Source organism: Drosophila biarmipes, chromosome X (genome assembly GCF_025231255.1).
Source record: "Drosophila biarmipes strain raj3 chromosome X, RU_DBia_V1.1, whole genome shotgun sequence".
Taxonomy (NCBI): Eukaryota; Metazoa; Arthropoda; class Insecta; order Diptera; family Drosophilidae; genus Drosophila; species Drosophila biarmipes.
Window position 1 is genome coordinate 3,324,872 of NC_066611.1, and position 19,516 is coordinate 3,344,387.

Consider the following 19,516-nt stretch of genomic DNA (forward strand, 5'->3'; position numbering starts at 1 on the left):
AATAGGGCCCGTCGAGGGTATCAAAGGAGGCGGCCGTCGGGGAAGGGCTGCGCTGCATATGCAGATGGAGCTGCAGGGTGGCTAATCTACGGCCCCACTGCCAGAGCCCGGCACCCAGGACCCAGAGCCAGTGGCAGGGCCCGTGGATACTGCAGAGCACAGCCAGCGATGCCGAATGTGGAACATGCTGCGTCAAGGCATTCTTGTGGCCAAAGCCAAAGCCAAAGTCAGAAAGTCTGAGCCGAGCAGTGGAGGGAGCAGGAACGGGTGACTGAGCGTAACTCAAGCGGCAAGGGAATGGTGCCACTGGCACCACTGGCACCACTCGCAGGACTGCCGGGCGGTGGAGCAGCAACAATGAGCATCAAAGGACAGACAACAACAATAACTAACAAGAGCAATAACAACAGCCATCGGAAAAATTGGGCTGTGGGGCGAGTGCGACAGGGGGTGGTGGCTACGGCGGGCGCACAGCATTCTTTTGAAACTCTTTCACGGCAATTTCGCCTGTCTTTTCTCTCCTCTCGTCTGTATCTTTTTCCTTTCGCCTCCTTTGCCCCCCTTATTACATGTCTCGAGCTCCCTGGCAGGAGCATCCAATTAAGGGGCGTCCTAAGGATTCGGCAACTAGTTTCGAATGGGGGCTGGCCTGGGATACAAAAGCTTTAACAGCTGAGATGTTGTAAAATAAAACTTTAATCAGATTTACACTGTTCAGGGAAACTTGAAAACCATTTTCTTCTAAGCACGAACTGGGGTTGATGGAAACTTCATTTTGATTAGTTTTGATTTCACTGCACATATTTCACTTATGATTGGTGGGCAGTGTGTGGCATCCTTCTTGTGGCCAGTCCTAATTGGATAACCGATCTTTGGTGCATGGCTTTGTTTGAACACAAGGCGGGGCGGAGAGGTTGTTGTAGAATTCCTGCAAGCTGTACAGCTTTGCACCTACAGAGCTTATAACAAAATAATAAGTAAAATTCGTTTTTGTCTTTAAAGGTAATTCCATAGTAAGCACCTTTTCATGAATAAAAATCGTATTCCTAATTTAACATATCTGGACTAATAGGTGGCTATGCAAGTAAGTTTTGAAAGGACAGCATAAAAAATGACAATGAACAACGCATTATAAAACATGAAAGTTAAACAAGGAAGAACGCTAAAGTCGAGTGCCTCGACTATCATATACCCGGTACTCAGCTCAAGGGAGCAGAGGGATAATGAAGATTTTTTTTTTTGGTGAGTCGATAGGAATTGATGAGACAAACACATTAAAGTTAAAACTTTGTTTCTATCATAAAAACTGTAGGCGCTACAGATTTTCGGGTTGTGGGCGTTAGAGTGGGCGTGGCACCCAGCTGGAAGCCCAGGAAGCAGCATGCCAAGTATGAATATTCTATGTAGCTCTTAAAGTTTCCGAGATCTCAGCGTTCATACGGACGGACGGACATGGCTAGAGCGACTCGAAAAAGCTTCCTTTTACTTGTTACATACTTTCTGACGAATAAAAAAATTATGAAATATTTATTCTTTAGAATTTTGAACTCTAGTATATTTCAATACCATCTTATTCCCCCAAAAACGAAGAAAAGTAAGAATTAAAATATGGCGATACTATCGATACTGTGGGAAAACAATCGATGTTTCAAAACTATCGATATGCTATGGCAAAATTAGCTAAGAAATGACTAAACCCCCTTTAGAGAATTTCGGATGTTAGGTAAGACTTTTGTAGCAGGGAATATGCTATACCATATACACACCTCCGAAAAAAGAGACAATTCCTTCATAGCCATTGTCTAGCCATCGACAACCCGTGTGCCCACCCTCGTTTCGCCAGCTCTGCCACTGACCTACTTACCGAAAAATGGCTGACTCGGCGCGGGGCGGAAAGCGGAAGACGGAGAAAAGGAAGGCAGAAAGACAGGAAGGGACGAGGGGGGAAGGGCGGCGGAAAAGCGGCTCTGTCTGCCGAGCCCGAGGAGCAGAACGGAGCACTCCGCGCTTGTTTGATCTGCCTGGACGCGAACGTGGACCTGGACCCATCGGGGGCATTTCGCGGGCTGGCTGCGCCGGCACAGCCCACCGCGCCGCGCCAAAAGCTGGAAAGTCGCGTCGCAAGGCGACAATAATTGGCGCAAGGTGGCCCAGTCAAGGAAAAACACGCAGGCACACAGACAGGCAGACACTTGAGGCGGCTCACGATGGGGGCTCTGTCCTGAGTGACAGAGATGACAATCAACAAAGGAACCACACCGCACACACACGACAAAAATGACAGGAAACAGCGACGCCAGCGCCGACTGCAACCGAAATCAAAATCAAAATGAGAATCGCAAAATGCAAAATGTAAAACGCCGCAAATTGCTTGTAGGCAACGCAGACAACAACAACGATGTCGCTGGCGACGGATGGCAGAATGGAACTAGAAGATGAGCGGATGAGCTGGGCGGTGCCACGCTGAAAAGCGGTTACTCTAGGCGAGACGGAAAAATATGTTTAGGAACCACAACCCATGAAGAATGCTTGACTTAATACCTTACTTAGATGAACACTTAGTAATTAAGAAAAGATAAAAATTGAAAACTATATATAAAATGATCTTTGAAAGGAAAAATATTCCTTAGTTTAGGGGCATACAAAATTTAGGAGCGATTTGTTCTTGATTTCTAGGAACGAATAGATGCGCGCTCTTGAATCAAGAATATATCATTCTTAAAATCGAAATTATTACACAATTTAAGCGCGTTTCGTTCTTGATTTCGGATAGTTATTTTTGGACTTATTTTAAGAACGAACATTGCATCAAGAATAAATCATTCTTAATATTTTAAATATCAAATAATGCATAAAAATGTAGGCGCAATGTGTTCTTGATTTTGGATAGTATTTTTCGAATGAATCAAGAAGAAAATATTCTTAAAACCCAAATTATCAGAAGATGTGCTCTACAGACATACACTGTTCACCCCAAATTTAGACATAAATAGCTAAATTTTCAAGCCGCTGTTTTTAAACTAATCAAGTGCAAAAAATGTTACAAAATCATACCACCCCGAGCAGATCTAAAATCTCTTCCAACCAAGTGAGCTCTACCTCCGGCTGGAATTTCGCTCTTCTTTTGTTGGCCAAGAGGATGGGCAAGTGGCGTGGGGTGGGAAACGAGAGGAAAACTGCAGCGAGGTGGCGAGCACACACTCACACACTCTCGCACACACAGTGACAGTGGGAAAACAGGGTGAAGGACAATGCGTGCATAACGCTTATTGAAATAGTTCTCAAGTGAGTTCGACGCTGGCGTCGACGTCGTCCTCATCGTCAACGTGGGCTTGCCAAATGGGCCGGTAAGGGCCGCCCAGAGGGCGGGGGCGGGGCAGGGCCGCGGCGGGGCTGCGTGCCCCAAAAGGGGGCTGTGTGCTAACTAGGAGGCTGCCATTTAATGCCCCACCAGAACCGGTTGAGACAGCTGATATTTGCAGGCTGTGCCTGCCTGCAACTGTCTGGGTATTACACGACTGTCTCTCGCACAGTCAGCCACTACTTCTGCCCTTCTGCCACCACCTTCCACTTTCTCCAGGGGCGCAGGGTATCTGGTATCTGGTGGCTGGTAGCTGGTATCTGGCTGCCATTGCCGTGATTGTCAATACGCAATCCGTAATCCGGCGAAGGCTTAGGAAACCGAAAGAAGATAAGCAGCAGCTTACCAGCAGGGCTGCTGCTGCCTTCAGCTGCCAACTTTTCTGGGTGGCGGTGGGTGGCCACGGCTCTCGTCCTGGTTATGGTTCTGCAGCTGCGGCCACCGCCACCTCGGCGTGGTATTTATATTTGTTTTGATTTCTTGCGCTGCTGGCTGGGCCCCAACCTGGGCCAGATTGTTTGCCCCTGCCCGGGTTACATCACAAAAAGAGGAGAAGGAAGGCAAAGCAGCAGTTGCCGCAGCTGCAGCAGCGCCATCCTGTTGATCAACCAGCTCCCTGCAGCCAAGCAGGGAAATGCGCCTGCCCCAGTGTTCCCCCTGTTCGCCGAAAGGCAGGGAAATTGCGCGCTTTCAACCGACCGTTTCAACCGGCGTTCAATGTCTATAAGAGGAGGCGCCCCAGCCAGCTGGCACTCAGTTGCTCGTGGGCAGTCGAACGGCATGGACGTGTCGCAGCAGCAACAGCAGCTGGAGCAGCAGCAACTGGAGCAGCAGCAGTAGTTCCTCAACTGGCCAACGGACCTCCGACCAGCAGCAACAGATCATACTGCCAATTCTTCTGATTATTTTCTGCGTTTTTTGCCTTTTTTTTTTGCTTTTTTTTGGTTCGCTGGAGGCCTTGTGAAAAAGCCAAAGTAAACCAAAGTGCGCAAACAATTTGAGTGGAGCTGCCGCAAGTGCAGAGTACCGAACTCGTTAGTGGTACAAAAAAGGAAAAACTAAAAAGATACAGAGTGTCGAGCAGTGAGTGTTCAGTTTCAGTCCGAAGGCAAAAGGATTAAAAGGCGAAACAACTTTTTGGCGCACAAAAGTAGGCAACGGCAGCACCAACTTTCTGGGTGAGTGTGTATGCGTGCGCTCCTGTGCGTGTGGGCCCTAAGCCCTTTGCCCAACTGCAGCCGCCGAACGCACTTAAGTGCAGATTTATGTTTCGCCCCTCCCACACAGATCCTCCTCGTCCGCCGCCATCCATCAGCTCGCCCACCGAGACACTGCCAATTAAGGTTGCCACTGCGGCTGCCGCGCACAGTCACTGCCAAAAAACTAAGACTCCAGCCAGTAGCGAGTAAGTTCCCCAAGAAGCACTGCCACTGCGACTGCGACTGCCATTGCCACTGCCTCTGCCCCTGCCCCTGCTTCTGCCAGCAGCAGCAACAACAATAGACCAGCTTTGGCCCCAGCAGCGGCAGCAGCAAGAACAACGCCAGCTGCAACAACAACGTGTTGCTGCCACAAAACGCAGCGGCCGCAACGAGAGCGTCATCTCTGCCCTTCGCACGCCTCTGCGGGTAAGTTGACATTTCATTTTCATTTTGAGTGCATTTTCCCGCCAACGACAATCCACCGACCACGCCCCCCTTGTGCCCCTGTGCCGCCCCCAACTCACCCTTGCAGCGCGTTCATGTGTGCGTGTTGTGGCAGTGCCAGTGTTGGTATTAGTGCTCTTGTGTGTGTTCGTGTCGGGGTCAGCGCGTTATTACAAGTTATGTCCTGTGCCAGCAGCTCGCAGTCCGCAGTCCGCAGTTCGCAGTCCGTAGCTCGTAGCTCGCAGATTCAGATTCAACAACAATGGCCCTGGGACGGCTACACCCCTCTTCAGTGTCAGTTTGGCCACCAGCTCCGGTCCAAGTCCGAAAGCGAGAGCGAAAGCGAACCCAGTCCAAACTGGCGGCACAAGTCACGTTTGTCGAATGGCAACACAACATTATTTAGAGCCAAGTCCCGCCAGTTGAAACTGACAAACTCCGGTTGCCCCGACGAGCTCAGAATGTGTGGGTCAAATGTTAAACGGCCATCAGCGGCATCAGCTGGCAGCAGTTAACGGCAGTCCCCCGGGGCACACTAATCGGAATATGGACTGAAAATCGCCCAGGGACACGGCGAAAAGGATCAGAGACTCCCCAACAACTTTTGAAAAACTTAAGATTAATAAACCTTAAATGTAAATTTGATGCTTCGTCGTTTTGTCAAGGGTGTCGAAAACACTCAAGTTTTCAAACCACTTACAAAAGTGTTTAAAGGTATGCAACAATATATTTCGGAGACAAAAAAAAAGTTAGCAATCCGCAAGACGAATTTGTCACTGCTTTCTTTTAGACACCCTAGCAAGCTATTCTGACAGTGTGCCGCCAAATTCTTAAGTTTGCAAGCCACTTATAAAAGTGTCTGAAAGTATGCTACAATATATTTGAGCCAATACGCAATTCGATTTTTTTCACTGCCTACTTTTAGACACTATAATAAGTGAAGGTGTCAACTGTACTCCATTTAAATTAAATTATAACTTTAAAAAATAGTTTAAGACAGTTTGAACCCTTATTTAATGTGAAAAATGTGCAATCAAAGCTCACTTCACTAACGAAAAGCAAAGGGAGTTCAACTCATATTTAATGCTGGTTTCAAAAACATGCATTTTAGGCTCACTTCACTAAGAAAAATAGAAGGAGAGATCATCGCGGATTTAGTGCCAACTTCAAACATATGCACTCCAAGCGCACTTCACTAAGGCACTCTAGGTTTTCCGCACGCCAGGCGCTCACAGTAATGTAGACGTGCCCCTAAGATCTTAATAGGGCGTGTGCCCACTAGTTTCTCCCCGTGGATACGCACGCTGGTGACCTGCCAGGACTCTAAGGACACACACTTTGCATGTTTATCTCGCTGTGGGTGGCAATCCCGGCGGAACGACCATCGCCGTTGAGCAATTTCGATAACTGCCGAGCGACAACGTCAACTGGTCATGCCAATTTATGGCCAAAGTTGCTGGTATGCCGTGCTGTGCTGTGCATACAAATGTAAATTTAAATTGAAAATTAATCGGGCAGCGCAGGCGCCACTCTTTGCCGCTCCTTGCGATAAGTTTTCGATTAAAAACTCGTTTAGCGGCCATCGGAAAATAGGCAAACCGAGCAGAGCAGAGCGTGCGAAGTGCGAGAAGTTTCTGTTTCTGTTTCTGTGTCGGTTTCGGCTGCCTTGGGGTTTTAATTAAAAGCTTAATTGGAGGGCGGAAAAATTAAATAAAATGATTGCGTAATTAAAAGCAAACAAAGCCGAAAAAATGCCAGTCGCCAAAAGGTGGTCAGCAAACAGAAGCAGCCATGGCAGCAGCAGGAGCGGCCATGTCCTGCCAGGGAAATTAAAAACTTAATGGTCAGAAAGGACACACATGGGAGGCTGTCAGCGCTCGGCGCTCAACGACTTTGGCCAACAGATGGAACAAGTTTATTGGGTGTGTGTGTGCGTTCCGTGGGGGCAGGGAAGGTGATTAGGCAGCACCACCGCCAGATTGGACAACTTTTCCGGCGGGAGGCGCACAATGGTGCCGAAAGAAACCAATCCAAGTCAGCTAAGATCTGATTTAACAGATTATCAATCTCGTGCCACAGATGCAATAAAAGTACGACGCTATAGTCGACGACCCGGACTTTTAGATACCCGCTAATCAGTGAAAGTGCGACAGAGACGGATATATGCGTGCAAACCTGCTGTTTCGGGCTTCCCCACTTCATTCGCTGATAACTTTTTAATGACTGGTCCGATTTGAATAATTTTTGGCATATAGTTGGGTTTCGGAAATAAGGACATTATGCCATTTACACTTTTACAAAATAATAACAAATGTGAACGGGCGAGCAGACTGACAAACGGACATGGCTAGTTCGGCTACCTGTTAAATACTTTCTGACGAATATAATATATCCCATTACTCTGCGAACAATGATGACAGTTTTTTGTTTTCAACATACATATAGTATTTCCCTTCCATTCAACTGAGAGCATTACCTGAAGTCAAAGTGGAATTTACTTTTTTAGAGGTAGCTATCCCATTCAAACCCACTGTCCTTGACTTTTCCCTTCTCCAGTATTCTGGGAATCTACTTAAACTTTGTCTTGAGTTGATTTCCTTTTACAGTTTGCTTATCCTTGTTGCTGGAAAAACTTAATTTGCCGTCTGTCCGGGTGTGGGCGTCCACATGAGTGTGTGTTCGCCTGTGCGTCCTGGCTGCCAGGGCTTGTCCTGCTAGCTTGTCCTGCTGGCTTGTCACCAGGGCCACATCATTTTGTGTGTAAATTAAAGAGCCAGTAGCCCAGAACCGTCCAGAAAATGGAAAAACTGTCCACTCGCACAGGCATATGGCGGGGCACACATGCAAGGATATTCATCTATGTCGCACATCGTTAAGCGCTGCCAGTTTGACTTAATTTGCGTTAAACTTTTTTGTTAAACATATCATTCGCCTGCCAGGCCCGGCCGCAAATATACGAATGGGGTGGCAAACGGGGAAATGGGGAAAATTGGGGAAAGCGGGCGGGCCCCAAACACCAAAAGAAAATAACCGAACGTGAAGCGGCAAATGTAAACAAAGGCATTAATCATGCCAGCACACATGCGGCAGCAGACAGGGATAGAGATAGATGGATCGCTGTGGAAAAAAGTAGGCAAAACGGGGAAGAAGGGGGAAAAGCGGGGAAAAACCCTAGCAGGTCCATTAAGCTACGCTTCGGTTTTGGCTTTGCTTTTTTATTCTTGTATCCATTTTTTGCGTTGTTGCTGTCCTGCGTTTCGGTGGGAAGATAAACAGGCCAAGTCACTCTCGCCTGGCATTTGTCCCCGTTCCCCCTGCCCGAGGCCCCGTGTTTGTTTAAATGACAAACTGCTGTTTGTTAACCGAATAAAATGGAAAAGCCAGGCAGAAACTACACACAGCGCGCAAGAAAGGGAAACGTAAAATGTAAAACAAATCCCTGGCGCGGGGGAGCAGGTCCTGCCCGCCGAACCGAGCCCAAGCGAATCCAAACGAGCCCAAACGAGCCAAACCGATCCGATGCGATCCGGGCTGCTATTTATTCGCCAGGCAAACTAAACCGCAATAACTGTAAGTGCTCGGCAAACAGCAGCGGCGAAGAGCTCGAAAACCAAAAACTAACAAGCGACAGTTGACAGTCGACACCCCAGCACCGCCCAGAGCCACCCTGAGCCACCGGAGCCACCAGAAACCACCCTGGCCACCCTGGCCACCCTGCACCACCCCGACCCACGACAACCAGAAACCAGCGAGGCAGTCGTGTGTGTCGGACTGGTCTGGCGAATTATTATGATAATCGCAGGCATAAATTATGCCAGGATCCGGACTCGGACTGAGGTGGGGCCGGGCGGACGCGCTCAGAATCCGAGACCCGGACTCAGTGCAGGTGTACAGTGAGCACTCTCGCCGGCAACCGCAATCCCCAGTCCCCAGTCCCCGGTTGCTCTCGCCTTCGATGGCTTTTATGTGGTGCCTTGGGGAAATTAAGTTTGTGTCATGTTTGTGTCACCGCACAAAGCTCTAAGCAAGGTGTTCCGAGTGCCAGCCATGCCATGCCATGCCATCTCCCAGCGCGCCCACAGTGCGTATGCGTGATATGCAAATGTCGAGCGCCGCAAAGAGTGCTGCATACTTTCGGGCAGCTGCAGCCCGGGGCGCCGCATCAAGCCGCACCAAGCCGCGCTTTTTGCCATTTCACCATTTCACCAGCTCGACACACGGGCAGCCCGACACAAAGCCATTAGCCCTTAAAGCTCGGCACACTCAGCTCCGCCATTCCTTGCCGCAATTCCTACCCCCGGCATTTCCGCTCGTTGGCCACGCTCGGGGGCAATTTATCAAATATTTTATACGAATTTCTGCTGCCTGTCAACGTTGATTTTAGCGCTTAGCCGGGCGCGTCAAGGGGGAGTGGCCGCCCACCCTTCCTGTGCGTGGGAGTGGCCACAAATAAAGCACACCTGTTGCCGCAGCCCACACGTCAATAATAACGTGAGACAGAGTCGCCGCGTGTCCCGAGTGTCCTGAGTGTCCTGTCGCATAATAAAACACCCGTGTGACGGGACAGGAGCTCGACAGCTAACAGCGTTTCTCTCCCCAGGCGCCCCACACTGAAGATGCAGCCTGCCGGGATCGCCAGGATCGCCGGGATCGCCAGGATCGCAACCAACTCTGCCCGGGCTTGTCACCGGCAACGATTCTATGAGCCCAATGCCGAAGTACGCTGGCAGCACTCCGAGCACTAAACCGGCTGAGTGGAGCCACTAGCACCCCGGATCCGAACAGGTGAGCCGCCCCCAGATCCATAACTATGAACAGCAGCCCCCGCGACAGCCCCGCTCTGTGAGGGGCAGAGGGTCCTTCGGGCCCATTCATTGCCAACTTATTTACGGGCCGCAATTATTTCCAGCATTTTATTTTTACGGCTCCCTGGCAGTTGCTTTTCAATTTTTCGTTGATTTGTTTGTGCTGCGCGTCGGCAATCAAAGTCGCAATTGTTCCGCCAACTGGCAGCCCGCCCCTTATCGCCGGCGTTCGCTGGGGTGAGTGCCTGGGCGGCGCTTTGTTTCTATCGCACTGTGTACAAGTGAACGCTTCCGCTTCCGCTGGCCGCGTCACAGTCGGTTTGGCTGGGCTCTCCCTATTTAAATTACTTGGCAATCGCAGGGACGGGCTCTCGCAACCGGCATTCCAGGGCCATTCATTCACGGGCCCGGACTATTTTTACACGCAATTTCTCGGGGGTTCGGCCCGCTTACTTACACAAATTAAACTCGATTCGCAGCGGAGGCACCATCGGAGGAACTATGATAACGAGGCTCTACAACACCGAAGAGGATCCCGCCTACTGCTCGTTCATCTGGGGATCCAATCTCACCAGCAGCGCCGAGGTCCTGGCCGCCAATGCCACGTCCATCTTCAGCAGCGACCTGCGGGACGACTTCTATCGGGTAAGTGTGCTCCGCCGTCCACTGAGCAGTGGCGATGCCCCTCTGGCTCGGGCGGCTCGCACCTTGGGCCAGTTAGTTGGCCCGAGTCCTGCGCGGCCTTCGAGGGATGCCTGCTGCGCAGCAAAACTGTTGCCTACTTTCGGGCGCCGCGGGAAGTGTTTTTCTCAAATGTTTTCGCCAAACAGCAGGGCCATCGAGGGGGAAATCCGGGGAATTGCTCATTTCAGGGCACAGCAGGCTCGGTTGCATGGCCTCCGTTTCCAAGACGCCCAGTTGCCAGGCTCACTTAACTCTTTAAAGTCAGCTAGCCTGGGTAAACAAGACGATTTCTGACTTTGACTCAGCCAATAAAACTTTTTAACAAAATGTGGCGGAAATCGAAAGCCTGCATCCCTTATCGTTGGCTTTGGGGCCAAGAAATGAGTTTCTTTAGCCGAATTTTAAAACAACAAAATGTTAGGCCGAAATAAACAATACTTGTTATTTATCAGCCAGTCAGTAAACTCACAGTTCCTAGACTTACACAAAAGGCCGCCTTTTGAAAACATGTAATCTCTCCGTTATAGTGAGCTACTACCACAAACTATTTTAGCTTTTCAGTTATGAAAAACATTTAAGACAATTGTTTAAAATTTTACATAGGTTTGCCCCCTAATTTCCATAAATTAGTACATAGGAAGGGTATCTTTATGGAGGCTTTTGGGGCCCTGAGCCTGGTACCTTGCTAAAAAAGAGCCCCAGCTTGCTGACTGACAACCAAAAGCTGCTTTGTTCGCAACTCTGGCTCAAGGCGATGCAAACATGAAAAACAAAAGGCGGCAAGGGGTGGCAAATGGGGGCACATGAGGCAGCAAAGGAGCAAAAAGCAAGGGGCTTAGGAATGGGGCACGGGGCATGGGGAATGCGTGTGTGCATAAAAAGTCACAAAATAAAAGTGTCAAGTTGACTATTGAATTTTTATCTGCGGCAGCCCATCGGAGGGCCAACAAAGGAGGCGAAGCCACAAAGAGATGATTTACGAGCTGCCGTCCTGTTCGCCACCCCGACTCACACCACTTGTTTACTATCCTTGCAGGATGTGGAGGATCCGCGGACGGAATCGCTGAGGGAGTACTGCTACGGCCTGGTGCTGCCCATCATCTGCGCCATGGGCATCATAGGCAACGTGCTCAACCTGATTGTGCTCACCAGGCGCAACATGCGTGGCACCGCCTACATCTACATGAGGGGTAAGCACACACTCCATGTGCCACACGGCACCTCCTTCGGGGAGTCCTCGACCACACACCCACACACACCGGCAAGGCCAACTGGCACATTCCTTGTGCCAAAAGGCCAACCTCACTGCGATATCCATTTCGGCAGGCGGAATTCCAATTAATCGGCAACCGCATGCAGGCCAATATTCCAGTATTCGAGCCACCGAGGTGAATTCCCAGGCCAGTGGTCTGCTAATATGACGCTAGCCGAGGACCGAGGCCTGCACAATTACCTGGGACTGGCATTCAGATTGAACAGGCAACCCTTAGTTTTCAGGCTTCTTGATTGCAACCATTACTTATTATTCATTAATATTATAAATATCACATATTAACTTTCCCATGGCCAATGAGTTCCTGACCCCACAGATTTTTCGAATATTAACTTAAGGAAGCGATTGCTAGAATAGATTGGGTTGCAAAGCCGCCACTGTGAAACCGACAGGCCATTGCAGTTTTCATCAGCCATATCTTTCGCACATTTTCCCAGTAAACAATGCAATTTGCGCATATGGAAGAACCTTCGGAGCTTATTTCTTTGAGGTGTCCTGCTGAACTCCACTCCAATCAATTGAGTAACCTTTTTCGAATTTAAGAAGTATCCAGCTCAAATCCTTGTTTGCCCGAATGAAATGTCCTTTGCATTGCTTTGCGAGGCAGTGATTAGTGAATTTACTGTTTCCAAAAAGCATTCTGAGGCAGGCTGAGCATTTTCGTCAGATACGAACAGTATCCATTTCCAATTTGCCGGCTATTGACGCAAAGTGCATCATAATCCCATTGTTCACCAGGGCTCCAACACAGTAGCGCCTAATGAATCCGCCGAGGAGCTCTTACTCCGCACTCGATTAGGGGGAATTATTTTTTGAATTTGCAGCACAAGCAGCCCAAATACCAAGTTCATTTCCCACTTCGAGTATGATTTGCGATAGCCCGTATTGGACTTCTGGGCCGGGGACGCACTCGTACGTCTTCGCCCACGCGAACATTGAATTTCCTCAGCTTCATTGGCATTCCTGGTGGGCTGGAGTTGGCCGTGGATTCGGCTTCAGATGGCAGCCAAGCGGGCTCGACTCTTGACTGATTGCCAAATTGAGTTTCGCTTTAGAACATGTGTATTCCCTGCTCGGCACTCACCAATCCCCAATCCCCATCCCCCTTCCCCACTGCCGCATTCGGCCATTGTGCGCCCGAATTTATTCATTAACCTCGACGATTTCTGGCGAAATTGAAGCTGCCACAATGCGGCTAATGTATGCGCACCGTCGGGTGCGTGTGCAGCCTCATTGAAAGTTATTTCATTAGACGAGGCCGGTTAGCCCGTGGAAATTTATGCAGAGCCCCTAAGCCTGCCCCGGGCCACGCCCCGCCCAGCCCAGCCTCCGGCCTGCTGCTGTATTAGACAGCATGTCAACTCTATTAGACACTCGTTTGCTTTATGGCGCTTTAATTGATTAATGAGCTCCACTTCCGGCCCACTTTTCGGGCGGGGAAAGGCAACTTTGTCAACGCCGCCACTTGCTGGTAATTTTTTAGCCTCGACTATCAGTCACGGCAAGCCCAACCCCGCCGAAAAAGGCGGCGAGCAAGGACGACAGAGGCAGGCGACTCACTTCGCCTGTCAAGGGACAAATCCCCGCAAGCCGAGATGTGGCATACCCTTTACGGGACTACGGAGAAAGTGAAATTTGGGGATCAACTTGATGTTCGCATGGTGAATTTATTAGCATTGAGTGATGTAACATTTATTGCGATGGATGAGGTATCTTTGAGATTAAGGAATGTCATTTCTTCGACTTCCTCCCTTTGCAAGCTCTGTAAGAGCGAAGGGGAGAAAAAGTAGCAGAATTGCTTTGGGTTTGAAAGAGACAGTAGTACAACACTCTCCCAAATAGGGAAAGAGAGAAAACACTAGATGGCAAACGTATCAAAGTGAGACCCTCGAAGTCTAGAAAGGAGTGATAAAATCATCATAGATGATTGGATTAGATTGGTTTGTTTTCCCTAAAAATAGAGATATTGGAAAAATTACTTTGGGTTAGCAAGAGACAGCAGTATTGCAACACTCTTCTATATAGGGAAAGAGAGAAAAAACAAGATTGTAAACATATCAAAGTGATATACTCCGAATCTATAAAGAAGTGATATTGAATTTTATAAAATAATCATATATGATTGGGTTAGATGGATTTGTTCTATCGAAATAGAGAGAAAATATCCCACTTTCTCTGGGTTAGAAAGATACAGTAGACCAACACTCTCCTAAATAGGGGAAGATAGCTAGAAATAAATGATACTAAATTTCATAAGATCATAGATGATTGGGCTGGATGGATTGTTTTCCTCTCTAAGCATTGAGATTAGACGCAAATTCCCCGATCTATCTGCATTCAGACCTGACGACTTGAAGCCATTACTTTTATAGATTTCCGTTCCGAACTTTGCTATCATTTTCGGATCAGGATAAGAACTACCTCGAGGCTCGTGGCCAATTACCGCCCGATAACCCCCGGACTTTACGACCTGCCAGGGGCCAAAAGTGTGTGGCCGATCTGACTGGAATTTTAGTACCCCATAAAAGGGTATAGGGCCAGGCGGGATCCGGAAAGGGCCCCTGCGAATGCGAAAATAAAATGTAAAACGCTTCAAATGTAATACGCATGCTATGGCAGCATAATTGATTGCCCTTTCGACTGCCTTCGGTCGGGACAAGTGCAGGAGTAGGGGCCCTCGAAGGGACTGGGCTCCGGGGGAGGGGCCGGAGAAGACCCAGAAGGATAACCAGAACGAGAAATGCAAAGCGAGACCCTTTGGCTGGTGACTCTGGCTGAAATATCACCAGCCTCCTTCGCTCTGCTCAAGTGGCAGTAAATAAAAGTTGTGAGGAGCCTCGCCGGCGTGAGTAATAATGACCGAAATCAGAGCGCCTCCCAGCACGCTGCTCATTTTATTAAAATAACAAAAATATTTTGCTGCTCGCAGCCTTTTACGATGCCCACCGACTGGCGGCCCATTTGTTATTTGGCGGTCATTGCCACCAAATGGTGTCCTCCCGCCGCCCTCGCCCGTCCCTCTGGAGCTCCTCGTGTGTGTTTTGACCAAAGTTATGCAGTCGGGGATGGGCAAAAATGTTTTATGGCCAACCGGGGAATGCCAAAGCGGCAAGCGGCCCCGGGGACACGCCGGGCAGATCCCCGATCTGGCTGTTTAAATAAATTTGGCAAGGATCTCGCCACAGGCCACTCCATCACCGGACCGGCAGTCCGAATGGCCAGTCCTTAAAAAGAAATTCCGGTTACGGGAAGGCAGGCAGAGGAGATTTTCGCGTGGCAGGGGCTGCTGGGCAGGACACTTGTCAGGCTTGGCGCAAACAAACTGACATTTATATTGATGTGTCCCCGTGCCCAATTAGATGCCCATCATTGTGGCAGCGGGCTGGCCAAGTGGCCTCCCCCCGTTTCGGGGAAGTCATACATCGAACATTAGGCCTGTGTGCACAGCAATTTGGCGGGAAGCAGCAGGGCAGCAGGACGCACATGATATTAGTAATAATGTAATTATATGGTCATAAACAAAATAATAAATCAATAAACAACACACACGCACTCGCACGCGCACGAGAGGAAAAGTTATCAACAAGAAAAGAGGGAAAAACAGGAGGCGGCGCTGAGGAAGTTGAGAAAAGGGAACCGGAAAGCAAAGCCATTCATTTGGCCCGCGACTCGAGTGTGCGGCAGTGTGTGTGTGCCAGGACTTCCTGTTGCCACATGGTCGGCGGAAACGGCGCCATAATTATGCCATAAAGCCAGCCATAAAGGACATTTTTATAGATTTGCCCGAGTTAATCCCTTTGTTGTTCTACTCCTCCCCACTCCGCTCCTCGGCATCCCTCTTCATCCCTTCCAGCCTACTCCACCGCCGCCCTGTTGGCCATCGTGTTCGCCATCCCCTTCGGCATCCGCATGCTGGTGCACAAGGATCGGGGCCAGTGGGAGGAGTTCGGGCCCGCCTTCTACACCGCCCACTTGGAGCTTTATTTGGGCAACGGCTGTCTGGGTGAGTCTCGTCTCGGATGTTGGGTTCGCCACAGGGAGAGCTTTCCAGGGCGAAGCTCTGGCTCCCCTAGGAAGCTTGAAGGTGGGACCCAGCTTTAAGTTCGACACTGCGTAATCTTAAGTAGAAGTAGAGTGGTTCCAAAATAGTATTCGCAGTAACTATCCCTTATCTAGGGTTCAACTTATTTTCTTGATTTATTTAGTTTTTTTTAATAACATATTTAGACTTTCTTGACTCAATATTGACCCCTGTTTTCCACCCCAACCCCACCTTCCCGGGGCTGCCTAGGCGTCGGCGTGATGATGCTACTAGTGCTGACCATCGAGCGCTACGTGTCCGTGTGCCACCCCGGATTCGCCCGACCGGTGATGGGACCTCCAGGGTAAGTATGCGTGCACTTCCCGAACCGCCTACTCAAGTCCGCTCTCCCCCATCCCGACAGCGTGGTGGTCTTCCTCACCTGCTTGGCCACGGTGATCGTCTACCTGCCGAGCATCTTCCGCGGCGAGCTGATCAAGTGCATCTTCGGCTCCAGCGACGTGTACGTGTACTTGCGGCGCGATAACACGATCTACCAGCAGACCATCTTCTACCGCGTCTACAAGATCATGCTGGAGGTGATCTTCAAGCTGGTGCCCACCCTGGTGATCGGGGGCCTCAACATGCGCATCATGATGGTCTACCGGCGGACCTGCGAGCGCCGCAGGCAGATGGTGCTGAGCCGCCCCCACGCCCACGGCTACATGAAGGACGATGACCCGCGCAAGTTCGCCGAGGAGCGGCGACTGTTCCTGCTGCTCGGCAGCACCTCGATCTTGTTCCTCGTCTGCGTCTCGCCCATGGCCATTCTCCACATGACGATCGCCTCGGAGGTGTACCCCAGCTTCCCCTTCCAGGTGTTCCGGGCCAGCGCCAACCTGCTGGAGCTGATCAACTACTCGCTGACCTTCTACATCTACTGCCTGTTCAGCGAGGACTTCCGCAACACCCTGGTGCGGACCATCAAGTGGCCCTGGCTCAAGGGCAAGTTCTGCCACCAGGCCGAGCACGAGGTGAGTGCCAGTCCCCCGGCCACCGCCGGGACTGTAGCCGTAGCTGGAATCGTAGCCGGAACGGGACCCGGAACCGGAACTAAATCTAATTTTCACCCGGCAATACCGGCGCTGACTCTCACCCCCGCAGAACCCGAGGACCGCCCCCGGCTTGCCAATGGCGTGCTTCACTAAGGTGGACAAGGGCCATCAGAAGCACCACATAACCACCACCTCGGGCCTGGGACGATCGAGTAGCATTTAGCCAACGCCCACCACCCAACACCACCACTACTACCCATCCGCTACTCGAGACCCGACCTCCGAACTCCGAGACCCGACCTCCGAGAACCCTCCCAGCCCAGAGTAACCCCACCACCATCCAATAACATCACTTCCCCCCAGGTCGCCGAGGTGTGAGTGCCCCTTTCTCTGCTCTCGCCTGAGATCCTGCGACACTGAGTGTGTTCAGGTGGCGATGAACGATACACAATTACCGATAGACGATAGACGATAAACGATATGAGATAAACTATAAAGATAACCAGCGCCACGCATTGCGTATATAAGTGTCTGTGTATGTGTGTGTTCCTTAAACGTATATATATGAATACATTTTTTTTGGTAGCACTAGGATTAGGGATAGATACAACTTAATCGAAAACGCATCAGTAATCGGCAGAGCGATAGCAGGAGTTCAGCCATCGATAGGCAAAATCAGTTAGATAACTGTAAGGCTGGCCCGTCGACGGGCAGCATCAGTTCGATAACTGGAACGCTGGACACTTGAGCCAGGGAGAAGCAAGAAATGTCTTGAGGGGTTTGTATGTCGCAGGATCAGGGTCCTTAAATACACTTAGAGAAGCGGCTACGACGATATCGTAAATGGAACGCTTGCCATATGAAATGAAGGAGCTCGTATACTCTAGTTTTAGACGAATTTCACAGACAAAATCAGCATCAGCATCAGCATCAGAAACAGAACAGCCACAGAACATCAACAGACAGACATCTAGACAGACACGACGGAACACAGCGAGAGAGAGCGAGACGTTGATGATATACAGTATACAGACATACAATACTTATATATACACTTGCATAAATCTAAATGTGAATGATATTTATGTAAACGACGTATTTATGTATACACGCCTAACTTTAAGCGAATATATTTATATATGCATATATGTATCTATTGATTATAGCATTTAAGTGTGCGCAAGAGGAACCCCGACTCCAGCCCGGCCCCAGACTCGGGTCCAGATCGAGGTCGAGATCCAGGTCCGTCTGGCATCCTGATGAGCCCTTTCGTCTGACGAAACTGTTTGAATTGTCGCGTGAATTGAGATTGATTGTTAAGTTAATTAGTTGTAGTCGCACTACCTATAGTTCTACTTTTAATTCTAGTTATAATTCGAGGCCTAAGTTATCTAGTTATCTAGAGTTGTCTAGAGTATCGACGCGATTCGAGAGTCCCCGTCCTTGGTTGTCAGTCTGAAGGGGAAGTCCCGTCCCCGAACTCGAGCCCAAGGAACCCTGCCCCTGACCTTCTGAGCCCTTGCAGCACGCGTAGCTATCTTAACTAAATGTGTGTACCTAGTATTAAAACAAAGCAAAGCAACCGAAACTGTCAGTGATGTCTATTTACCCAGCGCAACGAGGAGTCAGGAGTAGGTGCTTCGCAACCCACGGCCAAGCTATGGATTGCATTGCATCAACTATCTAAGTGTATATCTTGCTAGAGATGGAATAGGAGCAGCGAATTCCCGGCGGCACGGTCGTAACGAGTAGCGGTGTAGGTCGACTTTTCTATTTTCGAGAGGAGTTTCAAGAGCGCAAGTAGGTTACTTTGGCAGCGACTTTGGTGAATTCAACCCGGGACAAATTCTGAAAGTATATCGGAGCGGTATGTTGGTTAATGGTACGTGTTGAGATTCTCCTCGTTAAATTCCGCGCAATTTTAAGGAATTTTTTAGGACGTAGGTTACGGTTTTACGATATTCTTTTCCATTTGTATTAGTTCTTCGGAAAATGTTAAACCATATTTTAAAGCTGTTTCAAAATAATAGAATACGTTAAAGAAAACTTACCAAAGACGAGGGTATCCCAAAAATATATACAATATTACCGAATATGTTAATTAGTTTTAAAACATAAAAGATACTTTATGTACGTTTAAAGCGGTAAATTATGAATTTACAACATTTTAATTCAAAACGATAGTCATTTCTTCAAGGACCAAGGCCGTTACAGAAAAAGTTGCGTACTCGTCGGGACGCAAAGAATATCCATGCATTTGGAAGCCACTCAAAGGTGAATAATCGCATTGAATGAAAGTAGATCCTTTTGTTTTCGTTTTCCAGAGCTCAGCTCAAAGCCAAGAGAGAAATTAATATTTAGGAAAGTAGATGAACGAATTGAAAAAGCGAAATGTCAGGCAACTTGAGGCATTTAGGACACCAGAAACCCGGAAATCAGAACAGGCAGCACGAAGGCAAATTAGGAACATCCAAAAATAGAGTCAGAGCAGCGTGAACGAAGGCAGACGGAGTTTGAACAAGAAACCATTCAATACAGTGCATAACTTACCATTACAGAATTCAATATCTGATATGAAATTTTAATTGGTGTCAAGTTAAATAAAAAATTTTAGGCTTGCCAACGGAGACTTTCACTTGGTGTGGCGCTGACAAATGGGTTAAACAAAGGT

General features: G+C 49.1%; 1 protein-coding gene across 3 annotated transcripts; it reads left to right on the forward strand.

The window, feature by feature from the left end:
- Positions 1–4,145: 4,145 nt before the first annotated feature.
- LOC108033206 (probable G-protein coupled receptor B0563.6) lies at positions 4,146–19,468 on the forward strand. 3 transcript variants are annotated; one of them, XM_050890434.1, is made up of 9 exons: positions 4,146–4,539; positions 4,649–4,989; positions 9,608–9,792; positions 10,292–10,457; positions 11,533–11,686; positions 15,623–15,772; positions 16,061–16,154; positions 16,215–16,824; positions 18,012–19,468. In XM_050890434.1, exons 4-9 carry the CDS (start codon positions 10,314–10,316, stop codon positions 18,120–18,122), a joined length of 1,263 nt encoding a protein of 420 aa, XP_050746391.1. In that variant the 5' UTR covers positions 4,146–4,539; positions 4,649–4,989; positions 9,608–9,792; positions 10,292–10,313; the 3' UTR covers positions 18,123–19,468. The 3 variants fall into 3 exon arrangements, with proteins under 3 accessions (XP_050746391.1, XP_016962944.1, XP_016962943.1); XM_017107455.2 differs by having other exon boundaries at positions 16,955–18,116; XM_017107454.2 differs by having other exon boundaries at positions 16,215–18,116.
- The last annotated feature ends 48 nt before the right edge of the window (positions 19,469–19,516 follow it).

Excerpts from the sequence above, each read along its gene's own strand:
- LOC108033206 (XM_017107454.2), top strand. The coding sequence starts at position 10,314 with ATGATAACGAGGCTCTACAACACCGAAGAGGATCCCGCCTACTGCTCG. Across the intron at positions 10,458-11,532 it reads TGCGGGACGACTTCTATCGG|GATGTGGAGGATCCGCGGAC; the intron begins GTAAGTGTGCTC and ends CTATCCTTGCAG. Across the intron at positions 11,687-15,622 it reads CGCCTACATCTACATGAGGG|CCTACTCCACCGCCGCCCTG; the intron begins GTAAGCACACAC and ends CATCCCTTCCAG.